The sequence below is a fragment of the Lonchura striata genome, chromosome 2, assembly GCF_050655825.1.
Source record: "Lonchura striata isolate lonStrDom1 chromosome 2, ASM5065582v1, whole genome shotgun sequence".
NCBI lineage: Eukaryota > Metazoa > Chordata > Aves > Passeriformes > Estrildidae > Lonchura > Lonchura striata.
The window spans coordinates 125910638-125938158 of NC_140704.1; the positions used below are offsets into that span (position 1 = coordinate 125910638).

The 27521-nt window shown below is 34.4% G+C and overlaps 1 protein-coding gene across 2 annotated transcripts in view; it reads left to right on the forward strand.

Annotated features, from left to right (window-relative positions):
• Positions 1 to 22191, forward strand: part of CRISPLD1 (cysteine rich secretory protein LCCL domain containing 1) — a 38520-nt gene extending 16329 nt beyond the window's left edge. For both annotated transcript variants that reach the window (XM_085572264.1, XM_031504041.3), the window contains exons 3-15: positions 3689 to 3807; positions 3941 to 4073; positions 5537 to 5652; positions 6541 to 6641; positions 7718 to 7897; positions 7990 to 8050; positions 8176 to 8242; positions 8854 to 8984; positions 11884 to 11927; positions 12014 to 12086; positions 14168 to 14243; positions 18522 to 18652; positions 20616 to 22191. In XM_085572264.1, coding sequence (XP_085428390.1) covers positions 3689 to 3807; positions 3941 to 4073; positions 5537 to 5652; positions 6541 to 6641; positions 7718 to 7897; positions 7990 to 8050; positions 8176 to 8242; positions 8854 to 8984; positions 11884 to 11927; positions 12014 to 12086; positions 14168 to 14243; positions 18522 to 18652; positions 20616 to 20667 — 1284 coding nt within the window. In that variant the 3' untranslated portion in view covers positions 20668 to 22191. The remainder of the gene's footprint in view (positions 1 to 3688; positions 3808 to 3940; positions 4074 to 5536; positions 5653 to 6540; positions 6642 to 7717; positions 7898 to 7989; positions 8051 to 8175; positions 8243 to 8853; positions 8985 to 11883; positions 11928 to 12013; positions 12087 to 14167; positions 14244 to 18521; positions 18653 to 20615) is intronic.
• Positions 22192 to 27521: the final 5330 nt, after the last annotated feature.

Here is a 27521-nt window from a genome sequence, read left to right on the forward strand (position 1 = left end):
GGGAAAGTTCTCCTGCCACCATTCCATTACTCTGGTCTCCTAGATCAGAGATCCCTGAGGGCTGGTCTTGCCAGTGAAACCCAATGCAAAGAAGGTGTTCAGTAACTGCCTTCTCTGTGTCAGGCTACCAGGGCCCCCCTCCATTTAGTAACATGCCCGCACTATGCTTAGTTTTCCTTTTGTTATTGTTGTATTTGAACAAGTCCTTCATTTTGTACTTGTCCTTGACCAGATTCTTGAAGAGCCTTGGCCTTCCTTCTCTCATTTTTATTTACTCTGGCAACCTCTCTATGTTCTTTCCAAGAGGTCTGACACTGCTTCCATCTCCTGTGGATTTCTTGGCTATAGTTGAGTAATGACAGGAGCTCTTTATTCATCAACAGAGGTCTCTTACCCCCTTTGCCTGATTTCTTGCTCATCAGGATGCCTCATCCTTGAGCCTGGAATATCTTTCCCTCTTTTTATGAAAGGTCATGAAAGTGATCCTGGAGATTGGGAAACCTTTTAATTTCTACGTTGATTTGGATTTGTGTTTTATGGCTTCTGTCTTTGCAGGTCCTGGAGACACAAGTAACTGTGACTTCTAGCACTTGGATCTCTTTTTTGTCTACTGGCTGTAGGAGATTAGTTGATTTTTTATTCACATTTTTTTTCTTTGAAGTCTCTGGTAATAAGAAAGTGACTCTAATCTAGGAAATTCTTTGGAACTGAGACATTTGGACATTCTTCCAGAATGTTTTATAAAATTTATGTTCCTTAGTAGAGAGAGGTTTTTTTTTTTGTTTGTTTGTTTTTTTTTTGGTTTTTTTTTTTTTAATTTTAACTTCTATTGAAGCCATTTCAGGAAGTGGAGGCTTTGATGAGAAAATGAGCCCATATAACAATAAACACTGCACTCAAGGAGTTTTTTCCTCTTATAGTGAAATTTACACTTGACTAATTTCTTTTACATCTGAATATGTAACACTTCTGATATTTACTCCATCACATCTCAAAATATACTTAAGCGATTAAAATGAGAAAGAAATTACTTATGTTTTTTTACTCATAAATGAAGCTGCTTCAAGGAAAGTGCATTATGGTGAGGCCTAGAAAGTGGGAAGTGTGCTTAGGTCTGGCTAGGTAAGGTAAAGGGAGTAAAGACAATATTTTATACTGTGGATGAAGGCAGAGAAACAGTTAAAGAAGACAGAACTTTTTTCAAGACCATATCCAATTTCAACAGTACTTGGAGTGTGGGTGTTCATCTGTCAGAAGGATTAGCAATGAATTTCAGGTTTTCATCGAAAAGCTGTATTTTCAGAGTTCTGGATGGTGCTGTCATGCATAGCTTTCATCAGTCTTTAAAGAAAATTTTGTTAAAGGTAATTACTTCACAGTCTTGAAGAGCTGATTCAAGCAGCTACTATTGGTTGTGTAGCTCTAAACTTAAAAAAAAAAGTATAATTATTTCAGTTAAAATAGCTGCATAAAATATTTTTAAACTTGTGTGATGAGAAAAATAGAATAATAGTACAATTCCTTTAACTGTGTCTGATGTTTTAAAAGTGGAAAATGTGGGGGCATGGTTTACAAGAGAATATCTTCTGGCTTTCTGAAGGTTGTAAGAGCTATAAGAAATTGTAGCTAGCCTTGGAGGTAGGAAGTTCTAAAACTGAGCAAGTGCCAAAATTTTTGTTCTATCATAAGTCTAATTTATTATAAATTTGTATTTTAGAGTCCAGTTGGCAAAACCATTCTTAATAGCAATTATTCAGGAAATATTTTAACTTTATGACTTGTTCATCCTAAGAACTAAATCTACATATTATAAGATTTTGAGGTGACTTAGTACCATACAATATATGCAACAAAGACAAATTGTAGTGGCTTTTATTTTAAAATATTATGGTCTTGTGATTTTGTGGTAGAAGATGAAGCAACTCTACTACAGCCTATAAGAACAAAGTATAAATGGGGAGGAAGTGTGTTAATCTTCATGTGTTTTTACAATGGGCACAATAGGGAGAAAAACATTTTATGATGGTGTGACAACTAAAGGGAAGGGAAAAAGAATTATACAAAAAGTCATTTCATTATTTAAGATTAGAATATTTTCTTCTGGAGGTTAAAAAAGTTGTGGTTTATGACACAGAAATAATGGCGTAGGAGAATGAATGGAAAATTTGTACAATTTTCTAAAGTCACTGGTCTTTGTATCCATAGGTGGATTAAAAGATTTATTCTGTCATTATTATATTGTTTGAGTATTTCTGTAAAAATAAATGTTGCATTTTGGGAGTCAAAATATACCCTGCAAATTGTTTACTTGCTGATAATATTAACAGACAAAATGTAATCTAATGCATTACAGATTTCTGAAGAAGAGAAACAAGAACAGATATTCTAGGATTAAATTGAGTGATAATAAAGTTTTTACATAATAATGGTCTTGCATAACCAAGGACATACTTGTTTTTAAAGAGTTATCTGATTAATAATTTGAAAACCACATGCCAAAATCCATAGAAAAATAAATTTTAGCATGCGGAATTTGTCTGTTATATTTGTGCAATCTTTGGCTGTGTTTTCTACCTTTTATCTGTGCCAAAAATGAGTAGACATGATCTCCAATGTCTACATGGGAATTTGAATCAGAAAATATTGAATTACTGTTATTTAGATAGCATAGTCTCACTTAATGAAATTTAGTCTGAACATATGATGAAATTCTTCAGGTTCTATCAAGAATGTGTTTCTTTCCTGGAGGCATTCTATTTTCCTAACCTTTGTGTTGGTATTAATCAGGTATCTGGAAACTATTTCTGCAGCTCTCAGGAAATTCAAAAAGCTAAACAAAATTATGGATACTTTGCACTGGAGCAATGGACCACTTCGAGCAAACCCCAGCTTAGTGCAGTAAAAGCTATGCATTCACAGTATGGTACGACTTTTTGCAAGAAGAGTATGTCTTAGTAGGCTTTTGAGAGAATGAAACTTGGATTTACCTTTCAGCTGCAAGCTTATTCTTCCATCCTCCTTAAAGAATAAAAATTAAGGATAAACAATAATTTATGATATCTTTTTTTTCTTATTTCTTCTAAACATGCCTCTTTACTATCATGAATGTCCCTTTTTTACCAACCTATCCATAAAATCAATGAATGACAACCTTACTCTAGTTTTAACAATTTGCGTTGGAATTGTGTATTCTTTCAACAAAAGGTGGTTATAGAAAAGGAAGAGGAAATCTCATTCATTTCATATAAACTATTAGTTTAGATGAAATAAAGCCTTGTTTGAAAGCAGGTTGGATAATACCCCCTTTCAGTTAAAAGAATGCCCAATACTGAAAAACAATTTCACAAGACAAAAAATGCACTTAATTTAACTTGGAAAGTTGAACTAAGCCTTTGAGTTTTGTATTTGTGCTTTATTCACTGCAGCATGGTTGCACGTGATTTTTAAAGGGAATGCTGTGAAAGGATTAAAACTTTTTCTCTTGGTGAAAGAATTCTTCTTTCTTATGAAGCACAAATGCAGCATACATTTTTCAATTCTTACTTTTCAGTCTTCTGCCTCAGTAAAATAAACTTCAAAAAATGGATAATTATTCTTTTTTTTCTTTTTTTTTTTTTTTTTTTTTGAGAATAAGACATACACCAAATATTTTTAAGAAGATTTCCCTTTATTTTCTTTTAAATTTCAGACATGGGACACAGAACTGGAGAGATCTGCAGAGTCATGGGCTGAAACCTGTCTGTGGGAGCATGGACCAGCAAGCCTTCTTCCATCAATTGGACAAAATCTGGGGGCACATTGGGGAAGGTAGTTTAAGATACTATTTTATGCAATATACAAGATTTTTAAAAATCTAACAAAAGTTGCTTGTTAATAAAAGGAAAAAATGGCAGAAGCTACAACTTTTGAATGATCTAATGCATGCTACTGGCTTTCCTAGGTACAGACCTCCAACATTTCATGTCCAAGCATGGTATGATGAAGTGAAAGATTTCACATATCCCCATCCTCATGAATGCAATCCGTATTGTCCATATAGATGCTCTGGTCCTGTTTGTACACATTACACACAGGTATGTAAGGTGTGCTTGATTTTAATCACATATGAAAAGAGTGGCAGAGACTTCCAGCTGTGACACTTATAGCACAAAAAATTGCACTACATACCACAGCACAGCACAAAAGCACAAAAAGGGCTTGTTTAGACTTCACTGTTACAAGCACTGGGTATCAATGACAAAGTAAGGTGGTCATACAAATCTTTAAATTCATCCTCATAAATATCAGCAGGATGGAGGAAAAAGCTCACAAGCTCCAGTGTTAAACTGAGTGTTACTGCTCAGCGCATTCTGCATAATTTGGATAGCCCTTCCCATAATAGGTTGAAGAAAAAGCTCATTAACAAAAAACCAAAAAGTTTTCTTAGGTACATTCCTCAGATCAAACAGTAGTCTTTAGGACATTGCCTTAACTTCAGGAAGATTTTGAAATGAGTGATAATTTACTTCCTATTTCTGAAATCTGTGTATCTAGCCTGAAGTTTTGTTGAGGGGTACCAGTCATGCTTTAAATGAATAGGAACTACATGATCTTCAGATTATACTATGGCCCACATATAATTCTTGATTTAACATTGGAAAACTTAAAAATTATGAAATTTTAAACAGTTATGTTTAGTAGCATAATTTACAATTGTATCTCATTTAAAAATAAAGCTACCTCTATATTCTTATTTACTGTATCTATAATCTGTAATTACATTTACTATTACATGCAAGATAAATACATATAGACAGCTTTTTGTGGTACTAGTTCTTCACAATAGTTATCTCTTTCAACTCTTATATCCTGCTGGATCTACAGATTTGGCTTACATTGACTAAACAAATTTTCAACATTTGTCATATTTTTATCATTTGAACAATCCAGACTTTGTAATTTTGATTATTTTTAAGATCTGCGATGAAATGTGAATAAAAAGTGCAGCCACCTTAGGTTGCAATGACATAAAAGAATATTAATTTAAAATCCATTATTTGGGTCTATTCAGTGTATGAATATTTTTATGAATGTTTCTATCCTTTCTTACCTCCTTTTACTGCTGAAGAATATCTGTTGACTCAGTCCAATCAATCCAAATCCCTCTGGGCCTTTAGGTTGTACTGGGAACTCCAGCACACAGGACCATAACTTCTAGCTCACAATTATCAATTAATTGTGATTCCTAGAATCAGATCTTCAGATCATGTTTTGTAAATGTTTTGCTACACTTTCAAATATATGCTTATAGCATTTGTATAAAATGAGAGTCATATCTTTACCATCAAGGTAAAACTGGCAGCAGTTTTTTAAAACTGGCAGAGTTTCTCTCTAATTAGGGTATAACTGAAATGCCTTTTGACAGCTGTAATTAGACCACTTCAAGCCATTTATAACAGAGGGGAATACATCACTTTGGTAATTTGAGTTTTGTATGTTGGAGATAGTTTTGATTTTAAGATGATCATCTTTGGTTTTCCTCTTTTCTTTTCCGTAGGTTGTTTGGGCTACAAGTAGCAGAATCGGTTGTGCAATTAATTTGTGTCATAACATGAACATCTGGGGGCAGATTTGGCCAAAAGCAGTTTATCTTGTATGCAATTATTCTCCTAAGTAAGTAGATTGACACCCAAAAATATCTTGAGGGGGCAAGATACTTTTTAATAGTTCAGGAAATAATCTGCAAGGAAATCAGTCTGGATTTTCTGGTTTTTGTACCATTACATAATAGAGCCTTGTTTCCAAACAGCCTTCGGCTGCACAAATACTCTCATGAGTTTTCTGGTGCTTCAGCTTTCTGGCCTGTCTTTTAGTACATATACAACATCAGAGACCTTTATTATAGTGTGATATTTTTCTGAAAAATAAATGTATTTCCGCACTGTGACTTAAAGGAATGTGCAACAGGAAGCCCATGGTTAAGATCAAACTTCATAGAATATTCCATCTAGGTGAGAGTGGAGCCCATTCTCATGAAGTGGAGGAATTTAGTTTTATGGTGCTATACCACTCTGAAAAGATTGTACAGTGATTTATGTCAGTTTTTAATTTTTTTTCTTCATGGACTTTTCAACAAGATCCTGTGAATTTGGTGTGGAATCATAGAATCATTGGGATTGTAAAAGACCATTAAGACCATTGACTCCAGCCAGTAACCTAACGCTGGCAAGTCCACCACTAAACCATGTCCTTGAGTGCCACCTCTACACACCTTTTAAATACCTCCAGGGATGACAACTTCACCATTTCCCTGGGCAGCCTCTTCCAGTGCTTGGCAAATCTTTCAGTGAAAAATGCTTCCTAACATCCAAACCTCCCCTAGTGCAACTTTAGGCCATTTCCTCTCATCCCATTGCTTGTGACTTTGGAATATCAGAAGAGTGTTGTCTATGTGCCTGCTGGTTTTCATAATTTATTTCTTGATATATTAGGTGCTGTTTAATATTAACATGTTAATGTGCTCATTGATTAAGGCATTTTTTGCTTTTTTTTTCTGTAAAGGGGTAACTGGTGGGGTCATGCTCCTTATAAATCCGGCCGCCCCTGTTCTGCATGTCCCCCTAGTTTTGGAGGAGGTTGTAGAGAAAACCTTTGTTACAGAGGTATGTACTATTTCACCATTACAGCTATAAACAGGAATAGAAATGTAACTTTTCTTTTGATTTTTTTCCTCATTGTGCTTTAACATAGTGGAATAAAATATATTATGTGTGTGTCCAAAGACCAGTTAGGCCCTAATTTGCTATGCTGAATGGGATTATATGCTTGTGATGAGTGAGGCTGAGTTTCACCAGAGGGAATGGAGTGCACTGAATTCCTGCTGATAAGTGCTGATTCAGGGCTTTTAGTAGACGAAGATGGAGACTCACTGTGTGCTCTTTATATGTCTTTCTGTAATTACACTGGAAGTCTATGCAGTAATTTGTTTATAGGGAAACATTATCTCATTGACATAGTCATGTGTTGTGTGTGAAAAACCAAGAACAAAGCTGGAAGACATTAGTAATTAAAGAAAATGTCAGCTAGGATTATTAGTTTACAATGTTTGGAATAGCATTTATAGCATTGAACTACAGCATATTACGAAGCTGCTACTTCTTTTTATTCTACTCCGTGAACAACTCATTTAGCAATTTTTGCCAATAACTTCTGAGACTTCATATGGACCATGTGAAAGCTGTATGTGTGTGCCCAAGTAGCTTCCTTATGGTTCTAAGTACGAAATGCAGATACAGTTAGGAGTGTTTCAGAATTATTTTCACTACGTATGAATAGAAGGACCTCATTTTCAGGTGTATGTTACTGTGAAATAAGCTTTATTTGCATGCTATGAACTTGGTAATACTTTGCCCATGTGTAACAGAGATTGTCCTTGTCCAGTTGGTTTTCTGATGGCATGAAGATCTGAAAACAAGTGTGTTAATAACAGTTTCATGTTTCAATTGTGCTACACATGCTGGGAAAAAAAAGTATCATGAACATACTTGATGTGTTTTATTAATCTTGAGTTCTCCAGCTTATGAAGCAGTGTAGAGTTTTCCTTGCTTTCTTCCTTTTGTCCACCATTTTATGAGAACAAAGCAGTTTTACTAAAACATGGTAAAGGATTTACATTCCACACAGATTTTTTTTTTTTTTCTGAGAGATTATATTTTTTTTTGCCCATTTTCTGAAACAGAGGATTCAGAAAGACTGTATTCCCCCCATGAACCAGAAGAGGAAACCAATGAGATTGAACGCCAGCGATCCAAAGCCCAGGATGCAACTGTGCAAAGCCGGCCAAGAACACATCAACCTTCAGCCTCCACAGGCACTGACGATAATGAGAAAAATGAAGTGATAAGCACACAGCAAATGTGTAAGGAATTTACCTGATTTGCAAGTGGTCAACAAAATTGAATTATCTAGCATCAAATTCATTGCAGTGAATTTGCTTTTTGCTTGTTTTAGCTCAGATTGTTTCATGTGAAGTAAGGCTAAGAGATCAGTGCAAAGGAACAACTTGCAATAGGTACAGTAAATTTTACAATTGTCATTTTGAGATTTTTCTGAAAGGCTATATTTGTACATGAGCTGGAATATTTCCCCTTTTTGTAATCCCAGGATTTAAAACTAAGTTGTATTTAATTCTCTTAGGTATGAATGTCCTGCTGGCTGTTTGGATAGCAAAGCCAAAGTTATTGGAAGTGTACATTATGAAATGGTAAATACTTTTAAATTAGATTTTGTAGCAGTAGATTGTTTGATGAAATGTCTTTTCTGTTGGCATATTAGTTAAAATTATATTAAGAATGGATTTTGAGGATGTCAGCATTCACCAAAACTGAAAGCTTACACAAAATGTTTAAGAAAGCATCAGACGACCTAAATTTTCATCTGCTACTCTGTGTGTACTGTACAAATGTACTTCATACTTATAGATACACAGAAATAGAATTTTTGTGTCCACATATTTACATGCAAATATGTGAAGGTGTGACTAAAGGAGGAGTACAGCAATTTTTGGGTATGCTTGTATAAATTGTTTCAGTAAGATGGACCTGCCTGTGTATAACCTTAATACTAGCTGAGAGTATATCATTTACTCTGTAGAATGGGAAAACAGTATAAGAAATTACATCTACTGTGAACCAGTGAACTGTAAATGAGAATAGTTTATCTCTGAGTAAGGCAAAGTGGTGGTTTATTTGCTTGAAATAACACCTACGTGAGCCAAGTCAAACATAAAAGTCTCTTTACCAAGTTTTTAAAGACACGTAATTAAAATCTGTTTTTTGTCTGACATGGATCTGCTTTTCCTGCTCTGTTTTTCAGCAATCCAGTATTTGTAAAGCTGCCATACATTATGGCATCCTAGACAATGAAGGTGGTTGGGTTGATGTGACTAGGCAAGGGAGGAAAAATTACTTTATCAAGTCTTACAGAAATGGTGTTCAGTCAATTGGGTAAGTTTTTTCTTAAAATTAAAATATATGAAAAGGTTTTAATCTGTTTATTTTTATTTAATACAAAATATATCACATTTTTAATAACATTTTGCTACGCCTTTTTGTCATAAATAATATGAAAATGCTATAAAGAGGCATGTGGATATAGCAATATTGTATCCATTCTGAAACTTTAGGCAGTGTTTAATGGTGGACAGAGTTGGCACAATAATAATGTGAAAGAAGGTTAAATAATGTACAGAGTGACTTGGGCAATAACTTTGTTTTTGTAGCTAAATAATGCTGAGAGTATTCAATTAATTAATTGGTAAGAGTATATATTTATTGTCAAAATCTAGCACATACTGGCAGATTATTTTATGTGTTTTGGACTTGGACAGAGCAATCTATGACAGTTAACAAAGCAGTAATATTACAAGTTCATGTTTGTAAATGACCCTCTGGTAGTGTGCATATGGAAAAAGAAGAAAAGACATCTCTTCCTGTATGCTTTGGTAATTTCATCACAGTTCCATAGTTTACATATGACATTTTTCACAAATATTTTGCATGATTTCTACATTGGCCAGTGATAGAATAATATTCCATACTGTGGAAACTTAGTTTGGAGTTGTACTGCATTGCTGAGGTGCCTTCCTTAAGACTGGTATGTGAAAAGAGTTCCAAATTCTTGTAGACATGCTAAAGAAAAGCCCAGAAAAGTAACTCATAGAAATGGAGAATGCTTGGCTGTTTCTTATATAATTATCCAATGATAGATGAAGAACATCAATATTAATATATTTGAATCTAAGATATTATTGGTATTTTCAAATTACATTTCACAATTTTGCAATGTATTCTTCAGAACTTTACACTGAAGTCCTTATTTCTGTCTGTAGTTAGTGGGCATGTAATGGTGGTATGCGTGTAGCTCAAAGGAGTAATATTGAGCTGAAAGAAAAGAGGATTTTTCTGAGTGATATATTTTGCTCCCATGTAAGCCCAAGAGTCCAGGAGACAGGTAATCATCAGCAGCTGTGCTCTCACTCTGTGCAGTGCAAACAAATAATACAGGCTATGACACCTGTCATCATTTCTCTTTTCAACAGGTATGTCGAATCCTCCATAGAGAGGAGCATTGGCATGGTAGCCTTAATTGAGTGGCCTATAATTTGGACTACCTGGGTAGCACTTAAAGCATTGATATAAATCAGTTTCTTTGGATCATCGGATGACCAGACTCTGGTTTGATTTACTTGCCTAAGAATGAAGATACAGGCAGACATTTTTTTACTTGCTTTGATGCAAAGAGAAGTAGATCTTGATTATATCAATGCTAACATATGAGGAGCCAGCTTGCTTACAAATGTAGGAGTAAAAAAGCTGTAAAAAAAAATCTTTAAACTGGAACCAATTGATTTCCCATCAGTTGAAATCTCTGAATTTCTATGCTACATGAGACAAAACTGTATGATTGTCCAGCCTACAGAGTGTATTTAGCACCTATCCTCTGAGAATTGGAACTCAGGGAAAGTTATTTTGGCTATGGGATAAATAAAGATTATTTGCCAAAGTTTCAAACCTTCAAAAGGCCCATCAATAAGGCAGGGGATGCCTTGCAGCTACCTGACTCTCACCAGTGTCTGTAGATGGAGCCTTGTATAAAATACTATTTAGTCTATTCAAGAATAGATGAAATAAAGTGAATCTCACCTCTACTGTGTATTTCAAACCAGAATACAGAATACAGAAAAGTAAGTGTCAGGACAGCATACAGCAAGTGTTCTAATCTTCAGCTCCTTGGATTTCTAATCAGGATGGCTAATGCCAGTGTTTTTTCAGCTGTTGGATTTTCTTAGGATAGGGTACTGTTCTGAATATCTTAACAAGCTAGTCAACAATAGAATACATATTCCTACATCAATGTTTGACAATGCTAGGGCAACAGCAGTATGAGCTACATTATTGAAAGTTAATTGGGACCCAGTAAATGAGCAATGTGAAATTGATGGGTCACACAAGTAAATAAACTGATGCAGGCAAACAGTGAGGTCCACAGGAGAAATTTGCTCCAAAGGTGAAGAGGGAATAATTTCCTTGGTTTTTTTTTTGTTTTGTTTTGTTTTGTTTGGTTTTTTTTGTTTGTTTGTTTTTTTTGTTTTTTTGATAAGTAACTTTATGGGTGCCAAAGCATCCTCAGTTTCTTTGTTACAGATGAAAAATATCACAATCACAGGCATATCCTAGGAGTCAAAAGAGAAGGAAAATAGAAGATTAGGGGAACAAAATAGAAACATTCATCAATTTGTAACAAAATAACATAATCTAGGTACCTGACTTTTTATAACAACAGGAAGCAGGTACATCTGAGTGCTGTATAATTACTGGGGGAAAAAAGAGCTCTTACATGTTATATTGGGTTTTTAATGATGCTGATAATGACAGGAGATGCCAAGTCCAAAAGTAGAATTTAATTAAACATTTCAGAAAGGCAGTGAGGAGAAACTCTTCTCAGTGTTAGGTTTGCTTATAGGAACGAACCTTTAGCAAAACCTGAATGACCTCTTCTGGTAGATGAAAGCTTCTGAGCAACCACATTTTACATTATGAGGGACCAATATATTGCTTACTTGGTTCTTATCACACGTTCTCTTAGCAAATTAAACTCCTGAAAGAGTTTAACACACATTCCTGTTTTTGAAACAGATTCACTGGGAGTACAAAGCAAATATGTCATTGCAACTGTGGGGGAGGAGGTGCAGTGGCTAAAACCTGATCATGGACATTCTCTTGGGTTTATTTCCATATTTTCTAATAAAAATTATTCTAGCTAAAAGAAATCTGTTATATATAACAGATATATATATAACTGAAATATGTTATTTACTGATAATTTCTAATATTTCTTCTTCAGAAAATACCAATCTGCTAACTCCTTCACTGTCTCTAAAGTAACAGGTTAGTATTTATTTCTTACAAGCTCAGTACTACTCTACTTTTTCTAAATAGTACGCATTTACTTGTTGGTGTTTTATTTTCTTCAGTTCAGGCTATCACCTGTGAAACCACAGTGGAACAACTGTGCCCATTTCAAAAACCAGCTTCACACTGTCCGAGGTAAAATTCATAAAATGTTTTTAATTTAAAGTGCTGCTCTATTTTCTGCCATTTAGTAATTATTTTATCTTAAGTTGTTGAGAAAGGTGACAACAGTGGCTGTAAAAATAAAGTAAAAAATGTTCAAGTGATAATTTAATCTTTGGTCTCAGTAGAAGACAGGGTAGGTAAAGATCATCTGCAGGATTTTTCATTAAGAAAATCTCTTTTATTCGTTAAGATCCTGTTGCTGATCTTAGTGAAATCCTTACACTAAAGACTGTGAATAAAAGTGCATTTTATTTTTTATTGTCCATTATTTTATATATATGCACTTTGGGCAAAGTACACTTTATTTCAATTTATTTACCTGTAATGCAGATACAATAGAAGGATAAAATTCAGATAATTGTCATGGAAGTTACCCATTTGCTTGGGAATTCTGGAGAAACTGGATTAAAAAAAATTGAAACATGTCTAGTTAAGGTAAGGCCTGGTCTTTAAATATCTGTGCCATTTCTTTGAAGGCTGTGTTTTAACTCTTCAAAAGGCACCTGTATCACAATATTTTGACAAAGGAGTTTGGTAACGCTTCTTAAAACCATAGATGAGTCAAAGGTAAATACACTGTAGCATGATTTACCACAAATTAAGCTGGAGATATCCACAGGATTACTTTCATAGCAATCATTCAGCCAACACAGGAAACAAGTACAAAGCCAAAACTGCTAGGAAAACATCCCTTCATGTAGCACTTGGGTCCATGGACTTACTTGGTGTTTGGCTATGACTCCTGGCTTTCTAGCTGGAAGATGTGGAGAAGTAAGCTGAGGACTGGAACACAGGAATGGATGGCTACAATCTCTTATCTGTTTCTTTTTCTCTTTATTATTAAAAACTAAAGCTAGCTTCATTAACAGAAAAACAGGTTTTGTCTTTAGGAAAATTAAAGAATAAGTACAAGAATAAGTACAAATGACATAATTCTGATGTGTCAACTTAAGGAACTTCACAACGGCAGTGATTCATTCAAGATTCCATGCATGGTCTTAATTCTGAAAATGTGGTCTTGGAAATTACAAGCAGTAATCAGTCATGGCATTGATTACACAACCTCATTTTTTCCTCTTACTCCCAACTCGTAAGTCAGCAGGTCTTCAACATGCTTCTTCAATTCTTTCTTCCTTCTGACAAAAATATCTTTCCTGACTCTTATCAGCATGTTTTAGTTACCCATCTGGCAAGACTCTAGCATGCCCAAGTGATTTGACTTCCCAAATATTGATTGGAGCTCTGATAACATTTTAGAAAAGAACACTTGCCCAGGTCTGTCCATGTAGGGTGGCTCCATTTTTCAGATGAAGTTGCTCAGAGTAGACCTAGAGTCAGACAATGATTCTTGCTTGTAGCATATCACAGTTAGCAAATAAAATGCTGATACTTTCTGTACTACACTTAGCTTCCCACGTGGTTTTCCTGCGCATTTTGAAGGTATAGAAGACATGAACCACAGAAAAAGTTTTCCTCAAATGTTAACAAAATGCTGTTAATAAAGACAATGTTTGTTTTAGTAGGTTTCTGACCTCCCAGAATCAGCTAGATTCATCTAGATGAAAATCCAAGGTTTTTCATTCTAGCCACATATGCCAATGCTCAGCTTCATTATAAGTTGCTAAATTGACTTGTGTCACTGGGTCATCAGTATCAAAGCAGGTCCTCAGTCAGATCTGCCTCTTCTGAGACTGTACATTTTATGTAGGGCACGTAGGTAAATTATAGAGTAATGAACAGGCTGTCTTCTCACTGATGTTTGTACTTGCCTCACATGTGTTGAACAAGAACACCATCTACTTATCCAAAGGAAAGAAGACCAGACTTGTTAAAGTATGATTTTAAGCATGACATGTGAAATTCAACACATCAGCAATGCTTTCAGTTGTATGGTCAAAGCCTTGAAAACTGACAGGTTTTAAATAGCATTATGGATCCATATGTATAGACAATCAGCTTGATTTATATTTAATAATGCTGTCATTGAACATGATATATTAATGCTCTGATACTCTTCCTAACTGTATGTGGCTTTGTTTTTGATCTTTCAGGGTGTACTGTCCTCACAACTGTATGCAGGCAAATCCACACTATGCTCGTGTAATTGGTACACGAATTTATTCTGATGTAAGTATGGGGATTTACATTGTGTTATAAAATGAGATATAAAATTCTATGAAAAAAGTTATAATGTAACTCCAAGATAGAATATTGATATACAGTTTTCCTCCATATGATGATTTTTTACAAAAAGAAACCCTTTGTTTTTAAAAGATTATTTTCAGAGGCTCCTATTTAAGTTAGCAGTAGTCAAAAGCTGAAGATATTGAAAGTTATTTGAAAACTCATTGTAGGCTTCACTAGACTCTGGACCCATACTTTAAATTTTTTTCAATCAAAATTCCCACTGTTCTATATTTGTTCAATATTAGCAGTGTATACTCATTTAAACCCTTGCACTTTAGATTCTGATGCAACCATAACTCCTGCCAGACTTTACAAAAAATATTGCTCTTAAAATTAATGTCTGCAGTCTTGTTATTTTGAATATTTCTTATGTGTGTGGATACTAAGTATTTCCAACACAGTTGGATATACTTACGTAAAGTATCTCACACGGTCATATTATTTTAACAGACTTTTTTTTGTCATTCTGTTTGCTAGTCAACTTTTTTCCCTGTCTTTTCTACAGCATGTTTAGTTCTGAGGTGGGTAGAAAGTCTGAAAAGAGATTTCTAATTTATGCCCCTCCTTTGTCATGTCTCTATGAAGGACCCAGGATGTAGTGGCAGAGAAAGCAGTTTGTATTTTTGGCAGTAAAATCTGGGGTTTGACTGCCTTATGGATGTCATAAAGAATAGTATGACAACTACTGGGTCACATGATGATTTTTACTACTTTTCAGTTCTTTGAAATGTGTGAAACCAGTATGTGAGTATTTACTCTTAAGCATTATGAAACTAACTGAGTGTTTTGTCCTGGAAACACTCTTGTCCATAAGTAGTATCATGGTGTGAATAGTATTTCCAGTTTAGAAAGATAATTGATTTGTGTACTGGATCCTTAATGTACATAAAAGGGGCAGTGAAAATAGATTCAATGCAAGTCCAGTTTGTGAAAGATGATTTTTTTTCAGCTCTGTGGTTGCAATAAAGGGCTACAGACCAAGTTTCCCAGTGAGTTAAAAGAGACTGTTGTAGGAGAAATAAGACATTGTGTTTAATCTTGACAGGGGGAATCTCATAATATGTATTTTCTTTGGCTGGAGAAGTTCCAGATGACTTTAATTAATGTTATGGAGGCATACTTTAAAATTTTTTTAGGTGTCCTATTTCATTATTCATCTCTATTATGTAGAAATGTGTGCAGCCATATTGCTTTTAGGAAAAAATGGACATAAGTACAGATAAAAAATCAGAGATGGGAGTCTTATCAACTTCAGATGCTGTCAGGGTAGACATTTACACTGAGGGTGCTTACCTATATTATGCATTCAGTAGTTTTTAGTACAGAGAGTATAGTGGTAAAAGAGATATATACGTATCTGCAGAACAGAATTAATTTGAATTTTTCAGCCTCCTTATTTCTTACAGGGCCTAGAGACCAACAAATATATTTTATCTAAAGAGTTCAATGGAGTTGTATCATTTTGTATCATTTGAGGACTTTGGTCATACTAATTTTTGTTTTAGTAACCATATATGGAAATATTCCCTGAAACTTTTGCAAAAGTATTCATAATTCTCTGTTATGGGAAAATATAGAAAATATGATGTAGAAAGCTATTAAATAGCTCCTATGATGGTATGTTAAAGACACTTGTGGTTTAAATGCCTTTGTAGAGTAGTGCTATGCTGTGGTAGATACTGGTATTTGTTGAGTATCTGAAGAAGGAAAATAATTAACTTGGTATTCAGATCCTATGACCTGTTAAAAATGCTAATAAAATTAGGAGTGTTCACAACACAGTAATAAAGCACGACCACGTAATGCTGTATGAAGTGTTCATGCTAACTTAAAAATACTGCCTTATACATCCTTTGGAATTTCTTCATCAAAATGAAAGAAACAACAACAAATCTTTGAAGTTTTCCAGAAAGTGACACAAGGATGCTAATGTAAACCACAAATAATATGCTGAAATTTGTGATAGACATAGTGAAATCCTGTTTTTCTTAAATTAAAAGGAGGCTTGCCTTAGTGGCTCAAGGATGTGTGATCTGGATGACATAATATTGAGCATAGGAAATACTGTGGCATCACTACTGGAATCTGATTCTATTTAGATGCATGTCTAATAGTCTCATTTCAAGACAATGAGAAGTTATTGAGAGATAAGGACAGATAATACTTTGTAAAAAAAGATATTTTGTATATGTTTATAAAACTATGTGCATCTATTTGTAGCTATTCCTACAAACTAGTTTATAATTATGAATTTATACTCATGTAATTGTTCATTTATTCAAAAACCATGTGCATTTGTTCTCTAGTCTCATCTGGAATGTAGCATCAAAATATCAGTTTATTTTTCATCTGACAATAGCTTCTGAGCTGGCTTCATGAACCCCAGTCTTCTGACCTCTCCTTTTTCACATATTCCATTCAAGGGTCTTGCCTTCACCTTTGAAATGTAGTGCATTAGCCCAGCCAACTTGATTGGTTCAGTTGTGGTGGCAGCCCTAACAATGGCTCCATCCTTTGCTGGAGATAGTTTCCAGCAAGCAGTTAGCCTGCTCTGTCAAAATCTCCATCTCTTGACTTTTCCTTTCCTTTTTACTTGACTGGAAACTTCCAAATAATGTTGGAACAGCCAGTATCTTAGCCACCCTCATATGTAATTATGAAAGTATACCCCTATATCATGATGTAAAGGGTGAGAGATTGTACCTCCATCCTTTTTTTACATCTCCAGTGAGAACTGAAAACAAAGTTACTGCTGTGTTATTGTACTAGGAATGAATAGAGTGGTGTTCTTCTAGTTCTTCAGTGTAGTTAATTGCTTGTAAATATAATCTTTTATTTCTTCTGACTGTAATCCTGTATTGCAGAGGCCATTATTCCCCCTGGGTATTTGAAATTGCACATGATCAGTCTACTCTTTTGTTACTCCACAGTATGGATAAATAAAGTGTGCTGAAATCTTAACAATAAAGCATCTATTGGTGTTCAGGGCATAAAAAACCATTTTGCAACCTTGGGAGGAGGAAAAGTAGAGAGGGGTATAAATGGCATCCTTTCTGGCATGTTCAAAAACTGCACCCAGCAGTGTGGAGAGAAAAACTCTAAAGCATCTTTACAAAAGATTATTTGCATAAATTATTTCAGATCTTTACTGGATAAATATTGTAACATTAATAAACAATAAATGAGTGAACTATATATGAGTGAACCTGGCAAGTCCTGTGCTTAGAATGAAAGTAGGAAGATCATTGCTTTTTAAATTCTTGATTTTATATAGCATTGAGATTGAAAATGGCTGTGATAACATATAAAATATTCCAATTATAACTGGAAGAAATGCAGTTTTTTTGCTTAAATCGTGGCCTTTCTGACCAGCTATTTATATTTCTATTGGCTAAATTTTTAAGGTTGCTTGTGGAGAAACTTATTGCATTGAACACTTTTCCCACCAAAATACCTCATCTTTAAGTGGAGAGATACTGAAGCTGGAACTGCACTTTACTGTGCTGTCTTTTAAATATTGGGACCTACCTTCTGGAATATCTTAAGAAGTTTCATTCTTCTGACAATTGTTAAAGTGCTGAAAGACTAATAGAGTAGTGCAAGTTTAAATCAATTATTTAAATAAAAGTTATCAAGAATGTCACTGAGAAATCCTCTTATGGCTATTGTTTATTCCTCATGGATTTACAAGGGGAATTTGTGACCAGAAAATAGAGATTTCAAGCAGCTATAAGTGCTGTTAATTTAACAGAGAACTTTCACTTTAGACCTTTATCTTCTCTCTGATGCTCCCATTATACCCTTTATCTAATTAGCTTTTAGTATTTACCCATGCCTGGATAGAAAACTGTAATGCTCCCTTTAATTATGAGTCATTTCAGTAATGTTTGAGATTTTGGCTGATAGATCCTTTCATTTTGAAAGGCTGAAGAATTCAAACATGTTCCTGATCTTTGAACTGAAATAGCCTGAAATAAATTATTTTTGCATCATGGTGAAAGCGATCTGAAATCTCTTCCTGAATTCCTGATGTAAATATTGTAAGACTAATAAAATTAGTCATGCAATAAATATTATTATTTTATGTTTCTTAGACTTGGTTTAAATACCTGTATTTGTCTTCTGTCATGGCTTGACATGTCAAACCACGACATTTCTTCTTAGATAGGGTGAAATCAAAGGATGAATGCAAAGCTAATCTGTGTCTTCACTCCTCAGATCTCCAGCATCTGCCGGGCAGCAGTGCACGCTGGTGTGGTCCGCAACCAGGGCGGTTACGTTGATGTGATGCCAGTGGACAAAAGAAAGGTCTATGTGGCTTCCTTTCAAAATGGGATATATTCAGAAAGGTACAGAGCCCATTTACAAAGGCTACACTTTACTCTTGGCTTTGATAACGTTCACAGTCCTGCATTGTGTCTGCTTGTACCTGGGGCAGTGCTAGAAGCCCAACAAGCAGGCCACAAGGGGTGATTTACAGGGCTTGTGTGACAGCAGCTGGGGTGACTTTGGAGAAGCTGTGCTGGTGGAGCTGCCTGCCTCCTCTAAGCTCGTACATTACCCTGAAAAGCTGCTTATGAAATAAAGTACACCTCTTGTTTGCTTTGCTGGTTCTCTTATTATTTATATTTCTCTTAATATTTATTTGATTTGCTGGTTCTCTCTCAATATTTAATAGTAAAATTGCAGTTACGTCTTTAAGGATTTTTTAAAAATTAGCATTAATGATGCAGGTTCATTGGTTCCTGATGTTCATTATTATGTTCATTGTTCCTGATTGGTTCATTAGTGATTTACATGGTATCAAACCAGTGATCCTGAATCATATTTAATACTTACAAGCATTAAAATTCACAATCATTTAAACATATTATTGATGTTCTCTTTTTTAATAATTTGTTGTTAACAGTGTTTTTTGAAAGACAGGGAGATGCTGTGAAAGTTCACTGCTTGTATTGAATGTATTTATACATTGTGTGCTGATAACACATTGCTATATGTTGCAGATTTAATTTAATCCCTGAAAGGGTTCTCCAGGTTCTATAGCAAGAAAGACAAATTACTATAAAAACATTGTACCACTCTTTTTGTCCTGTAAAGCTAAGAATGTTTCTTAGACTAAAAATTATGGTTACCTAACCAGACGATAGTCTTTCTGAGAAATTTGAGTGGGAAAAACTTCAAAAGGTTTCTGTAAAAAACTCAGAAGTAGGAAAATAATGAGTATTTTTGTCTTGTTTTTAATTGTGGGTAGGATAATGTCTTCTCTCTCTTCAACAGTTCTGAAAGCTTGTAAAATACAGATTTTCTTTGCTCAATGGATGGCTTATTTTACATATTTTTTGATTTTTCTCTGTGATCATCTAATTCCCTTAGAGTGCTTCCTTACTGACACTTTTGCTCTCCATATAAATTTTCTTGAATAGAGAGGCAAATAGGAAGAATGTTGCCAATTTGATATTTATGCTTTAATATAGGTATTCTATCCAATCTATAAATATACATTTAAAACTATGTATAAATACACATATATTTACATATTAATCATCTTGGTAAAGTTTGGGAGGTCAGCAGTTTGGAAAAGAGTCACATGCAAGTTTTCTGTGAAGCAGAAGATGATGAATTCTCATGCAGTTACAGCCAACCTGTTCCATCGTGCCTTTCCTTGCTTCCACCTCCATTTCCCTTTCCTTCCCAGATAAACTTCAGACAGGGTTGCCTGAAGAAAAAGCAATGAACCATTAAATAAGACATGCTGGTCCAACTTCTAAGGCAAAAATACTCATTCTATCAACATTTCATTGGAATTGGGTGTTTTTGTTTCTTTTCTTTTTAAACCAGATACTTATCCATTCAGAAGGCATTCCCCTTGGTTTTGTTAGATATTAGGTCTCTGTAGAAATCTATTCTTCATCTTAAGAGCAACTAACAAACAAGTGATCTCCTGAGTCTGCAAGTTCTCTCCAAATAGAGTTGCTAGAAGAGTAAGCATAAGATGTATGTTTTCTCTATTTTCAAAACACTTTTAGCATTTTGCTTCAATTCTTTAAACCAGAATCCCTCATCACAAAGGATTACTTGAATTTTTTTTATGTTGGATTTTGTTCCAGTTAAGCTGTTTGGAAAAAAAAAATCTGAAATTTATATAGTTTTTATTTGTAGCAGTTTTAAAGAAATCCTAAATAGATAAATTTTAGGAGTTGTCACACAAAGTGCTGCAGGATACTAGAATTAACAATTGAAAAATTTTAAAAGTTGTTATTGGAGTGTTTTTGTCTTAAAAATAACATAAAAAATGTCTTTATATTTCAGTTTACAGAATCCTCCAGGAAGCAAGGCTTTCAGAGTATTTGCTGTTGTTTGAATCTAGCAAGTAAAACATCAAACAGGCAAGTGAATACAGAGCACTTGGAAAAGATTAATACAGGCCATTTCATGTGATTCCTAAAATTTGTATAAAGCTGTAACATTATTGTACAGAAGATGTATGCTGCTTTCCACCAAAAAGTTTAAATTACATATAAATCTTAATGAAAAAAATTGTAAAAATAAACATGGGAGAAAAATGCATTTGAAAATCTATAATGATATATAACATTACTTTGAATCCTGTGTTAAATATTGCTATATTTTCTTAGCAGTTACTCCTATACAGTTAATTCAAAGCTCATAAATGTTCTTTGTTTTCTTTATCTAAATATATTATTATATGGTGCTTTATATATGCCACTAACAGTAACCTTAAAACTATACCAGAGGGAGGCCTGAGTTTTTATTTCCAATGTACATAAGTCATCCCAATATTTTGATAAAATAAATCATGCCTTAAAGTAAAATAAATGCATATATAACTTTTTGATGATTTAAAGTAGCATTAGCCATGAAAGCATCAATGAAGAGCTAGACTGTTCTCAATTTTACACTAATCATAACAAGTACAAATACCTATTTTGAAATAAATTAGGAAATATAAAATGTAGGAAGAAGTCCTGGGTCATACTAGCATGTTTTCCGTTAAAAAGTATTCTTAAGAGACTGGGCCATTCATGTCAATTATTTTTAAAATAGATTAATAACAGATTTATTGGATGCTGCTAAGCTCTTTAATTCAAATAGCCATAGTTCATTACGGTCCAATCCTTTGCAGATATCCCATTGTCTTGGGATGGGTGTGTGAAACAGACATACATAACCTTGAAGGATCTCGTAAAATCTTTGTATTGAGAAGTGCAGTAACCTGAAATTAATGAATAAGCCTGAAGTTCTGCACAAACACATGCTTTATTTTTGCTATGTGATTCCTTCAATTTACCTAAATTTGAGTTCAGAAAAAAATGTAGAATTGTACACATACAAAAAAATTTGCAAGCTTATAGCCTTAAGCTGTACATGTTATCAATATGCCAAACATGAATATGGGAGTAAATGTTCAAAAAAACCAAAGAAAATGGTAACAAAGGCTAACCTTGCTCCTTGTGACCTGGCAAATACTCCTGCAGGCCAGGAAGTATAGTGGTATGAAGCCCAGTGACAATTAGGTCATTTGTTGCTTCACATTTTTAAAGAATTCATTTATGGTGAACAGCTTGGTACATTAATTTTACCATATTATGGTATATGAAGAACATGTAGTGGTGATACTATGTTTCTTTCTATGAAAAGTATATTGGTGCTTTAAGACTAAAAAGCTGTTAAACTTTATTTTTGGTATATTTTGTTTCTGTTGTTGAATTTATTTCACTCCAACTTGTAAACTTATTCATATTCTTCATATTTCAGAATACCATATTCTGCATTCTCTTTTGCTACATGTACTACCTCATGTAGTTAGGCAAGCTTTGTTAGTTTTTTAATCTGTTTTGAATAAAATTAATTTACATTGTAAGAATACCTTTCACAGCTTTTTTTTTTCCCTCCTGATTCAAGAGAAAGTAGCAGCCACCCTAAATATGTCTTTGTTTCTTTTTCTGCCCTAAACATTGCAAGCAACCATAATCTGAGATTCTAAAACTGTAAAGGCAGTTTAGACCCAAAATTCCCACTAATTACATCAGAAATCTTATGGATAAATCTAATTTTTTCAAGTTTTGACCAGGGTCAAGTCGATGAAGGAGACTAAGAGTCTTTTATATATAACCTTATTTTCTTCTGCAAGTGGTGGCCATTGAAAGAAACACTTATATAGATTTTGCAATACTGGCATTAACCATTTTTCAGGATTGAAACCAAGTTCCTGCACAATGGGGCAGGGGTAGACCCTTGGGGCCATAACAATAAAATTAATGTTTGGTGGAACGAGAGAGCTCCAACATTCCATGTTTGAATAATTGCTGTGAGCAGCTCTACTAATCAACAGAGTGCCAAGAAGAAAGTTACTCACCATCCTTTCTCCTCATTGCCCAAATTTTTGGAGTTTCGTTGCTTTCCCACATGCAATGACTATCCTGTTCTTATGTAAATATTCCAGCTTCCACCAGCTTTTTGAGAGTCTTTCTTCTGTATTTACTGTAAGTATAAGGCAATGAGTAGGCATTTCCAGAAAGTTGTAGAATGGGAGCTACACTTTGGTATTTCTTTCTGCAGCAGAAGCAACTGTAGGCCAGATGCTCACAACAAATTCACACAAAGCCCAAAAGAATAACTAACAGTATTAGAAAACTTGACTGATGAAAAAAACATACAGAAAAGTCATTTTTTTGCTTTAGTGAACTTGAGACATATACTCATAATACTAGCTGGACAGAAACTAAGGGAATGTAAAAAAAAACATTTCCTAAAATGTGGATGCTGAGGAATTTTTATTAAAGGGCTCACAGAATTTGTTGTGTCTTGAGACACAATCACAGAGAACAGTCTTTTTGCATAGAGAACAGTCTGATCTAAAAATTTTGCATAAACTGATTTTTGAAACCAAACCTAAAACACAGGTTGGGAGAACATTTGTGTAAGTTTACAGCTTTTTAACTGAATAAATAGATTCAAGTTTTATGTAAATGTCAAGAGTGTCAGCTGTCTATGGATTCTCAGTGGATTTGAAAGAGGAAAATAACATCAGCTTTTTTTGCATGTATTGATATGTTCAGGACAATGCATGACCCTTAACTTCATATGGCAGAGATATAAGCAAGTTACTCACATTAACAGTGTCTTCTGTGTGGCAATTGCTTTTGAAGTATGTTTTGAATTTGGTTTAAAAGCGAGGTAACCCAGATTCCTGTGAATACACAAGGGAGGGTTTATTTCCTGCTATTTCTGCAGCCATACAAAGGACAAGATTTAGAAACATAAATATTTGGAAGTTGCAAAGATTGTTCATACAGTGCAATATTCTGTTCAGAAGTGTATATAAATACTGTATGAAATACTGTTCGGTCACAGTTCTATGGCTTAAGGGTTTTTATAATGTCTGTGGAACTCTAGGGAATTATACAAGGAGTGAAAAGCCTGAAGATTTTTGTTTCATTCACTGTATAATATGCATCTTAGAGAGCTTTAGCTATACAAATGACAACACACTTTAACACTCAGGAAGTTGCATATGAATTTATAAAAACATACATTGTGAATATAGGAAAAGAAGCCATGCTGTCAGTCTTAGCTTTAGCCTGTCTTTGCTGTCAGAAATAAATGATGGAGATAGTGTTGTATATATGGTCATTATTTATATTACTGATATTATTCTTAGTAAAGCAGAAGTCCTTGACATGACAAGTGAAAACACATTAAAATGTGATTCCTGCTCCATGTTAGCATAGGATGATAATGTGACACCTGAAATTTGCCATCGGCTGTTCAATGATCTGTGCTGTCTTGCTCATCTTAGCCTGTTTGCTGGGAGACAGATTCCTACATCATTAAACCATCATAGCATTTTGTAAAAAGTGCTGATAATGAGTGTTAAATATTCAGAAGCTAGCAAAGCCCCCCAGTCAGGCCAGCTTGGTATGGTAAGGCACAGGAAGATATAAAAGATGGAAGATATAAAAGATGGAAGATATAAAAGTCAAGGACATGCAACAAAAATTGCCACAAAGCTCCTATGTGTCACTATCTGCATTGATTACTGCAGTAATCACCCCAGTTACTCAATTCAATATATGCCCCCAGTGCTCTATCCAATGTGTTTTGTCTTTGCTAACAATAGGATTAGTCTCTGAGGGTTGGCAGTAAAACTGTTGGTTAAAAACTGAGATATGCTGGCCAAACAACACTATGTCCTAGTAGGCAGAGAAAAGACTTCAGTTGCCAATAGCAGTAACTCTTGGGCTTTTAAATCTCCAAATTTAATGTAAAGCATAAGCATTTATAAAAATATTAGCAATAATACTGAAATTTAACATGAAGTCTGATTACGCAGTTTTATTTGATGTGTTTGCAGTTATTTCTGAATGAGTGATTTTCTATGACAATATCCATATTAAGAGTATAATCTTAAAATAAATACAAGAACTTGCCTTTAAATTTGCTCACATATCTGCATTCTGAGAAACTCATAAGACTTCGTAGTAATACTCATTATTTTTAGGATCCTCAAGAAATTAGAAATGCTAGGAGGTAGTAGGGCTTCCAAACAGCCTACACAGCTTGAAAAACAAGTACTTCAGTGGCTTAATTATTCACTTAGGCTTGTTTATATGCAATGTAAATAGCAAGTTGGCTCTGACTTCTTATAAATTGCTGCTACTGTACATCTCAAAGATAAATTGGAAACAGTTGCTAAATAAATCTCCCTGTAGTCAGTTCAATCTTCATTCTGTATTTATCTGTTGAAATCCATCTGTTTCTTGTTGGTGGTTGTTTGCCTACTGAAGATCATGTCCTCTGAATAAGTATTTCTTTCATTGTGTCAGAACAACTCCAAGACCTTTGAGGCTGCAGGCTGCACTGAGCACAGAAACAGAGCAATCATTTTATGCAAAAGGACTTAGTCTCAGATTTTGGATTTAGCTCAGTTCAGTACACAAAGAAGTGCATTGTTTGAATTGATTTAGTGCTTACTGTACTGTACTAGTCCTGTTCCAGCACAGCCATAAAACTGAGGCAAGGAATAATTTTGTGAAATACTCTGAGCCCTTCTCTCTTACCCAATAAGAGCTGTGGGGTAAAGTAGATCAGTTTGCCTTTTTAAATAATAGGACTAGCTAGACAGATGGGTTAGGTGGCTTATTAATAAAGACATGCCCTTCTGCCAGTGATTGAGGGTTTATGCATGTTATACCAAATATGTTCAGTGATGTGCAGATGGTGCAGATGCTGTGATTTTTTTGCTTGGCACTAATATTAAAATTATTTAAATTTGGACACTTCTCCAGTAGCTTTTAAAGCATTTTAAAGCAGTTTTCTAAAGTTACAAGGCAATTAGTTTCTAATTTGTTATTCTTTTGTAATATGTAAAGATTTGTCCTAGAAATAAGGAAGTCACACCTTGACTGAGATGCACTGTTGCATCTACTACACAATAAAAGTATTGTTCTTTCTTTTCTGCTAATGCTTCAATTCAATTTGTAGTCTCATTACAAGTCCTGGAAAAGTACAAGACTTGAGGAAAATCATCATCTCTACCAAAGTCTCTCAGAAGACATTAAGCTCTCATTTATCTCACAATCAGTACAGCATCCAAACAGTAACTCAGAACCACTCCCATAAAAATGTCAGTCTATGGCCCCTGAGAGGCTGAGATTCCAACCCAGCTTATAAATTAACATAAGTCAAAGGCATGGAAAAAGGTTTAACAGGTGATGGGAGACAAATTTGCAATAAAATCTAGAATAGCTGAGATATCAGAGATTATGAGAAATGCCTCTTAAGGAAAGCAGGGCATTTTGATGTATTAGGAGATGAACCTATGTGCTTGTATCTCACGATCCATGCATAGAACTGGTAGATGCTACTATAAAACAGAGTAAATATTAATAAAGTTTTATCTTAATACCTTAAAACTGTCTACTTACTATCCCAAACTGAATAACCTTTAAGTAACATCTCAAAGCTCATTAGGTTTGTTTTGGTTTGTAAAATTAGGCAAATAGCAAGGTCAGGGGGGCTGAGAATGAGAATTTTTCTGGAGTTTGACTGGTAGGGGAATAAGAACTTGGTGACGTATACTGATGCACAAAAATCTGAAGCAAATTTTCAAGTTCACTCACAAGTACTCAAACTCTCAGAAAACATATTTCCTGTGACCTTTATTCTTTCTGTCAACAAAACATTTAAATGGGTATCCATTTAAGTTACATTTCCTTGTTTTGTAGGACTGGCAGAAGAAATTGATTTTCAATTAGTTTTAACAAATTTGGGTCTGAAGTTATTTAGTGATAGCTGCAAGATGAAATAAGAAACAACCCTCATTGTATTTCAGAAATACTTTTTTATGCCTTTAAACTGCTTATAATACAGAGCTACAGCTTTCAGTGTTCTCTGATGAAATAAAGACTATTGTGGAACTTTGACTTTTAAGAACTATTCTAAGAGTCTGGAGGTGATGGATGAGGAAGATGGGGTGGGGGAATTGTTTGTTTTATAATTTTGTCATAATAGGTTTCCCAAATTACTTAGATTAGGTAGCAAGTACATCTTCCTGTCTTCTAAACTGAACAATCTCTTAATTTCTGGAGTTAGATATTTAATTATTTAAATTTGTAGATACAGAGGTTCCAACCTGTAATTTTATTTTAAATAATTTACAAGAACTTAAAACTGAATTTATATTCCTGTAGTTTCTTCAACTCAAGAATCTTCTCTTTGCTTGTTTTTTCCAATCTTTTGTTCACCATGTATCTCTGCCAGTTTGGTCAGTAATACTCTTCTGATATATGTATTTCTAGGCAGCAGTGTGTTAGGAGTGAAAATCCAGAGAATATGCATAGGTAAATAGTTGTAAAACTTGTAATAATATGTGGGTTATCCTCACAGTGCAAGGAAAGTAATCTGCTTGTGTGGAATGCAGTTTGTTTTTCCCAAAAGCCAGTGTAAAGGAAATAGTATCTTTCAACCTACTGACTAACTGATATGTGTTAGTGAAGGACTTATTATTCAGTAAAACTTTTGGGGTTGACCCCGGAGTTGCAAAAAGTATCTGCACAGTTGAGGTTGCTACCCAACTCTCATAACTCATGCCTAGTGACAGAAGTGAGTGTGAAATACAGGCAGTGTCTCTCCTCCCACCTAACCCAGGTGCTTTGTGTCTCAGCAAGAGCATAAATGCCTCTTTTCCTTCCT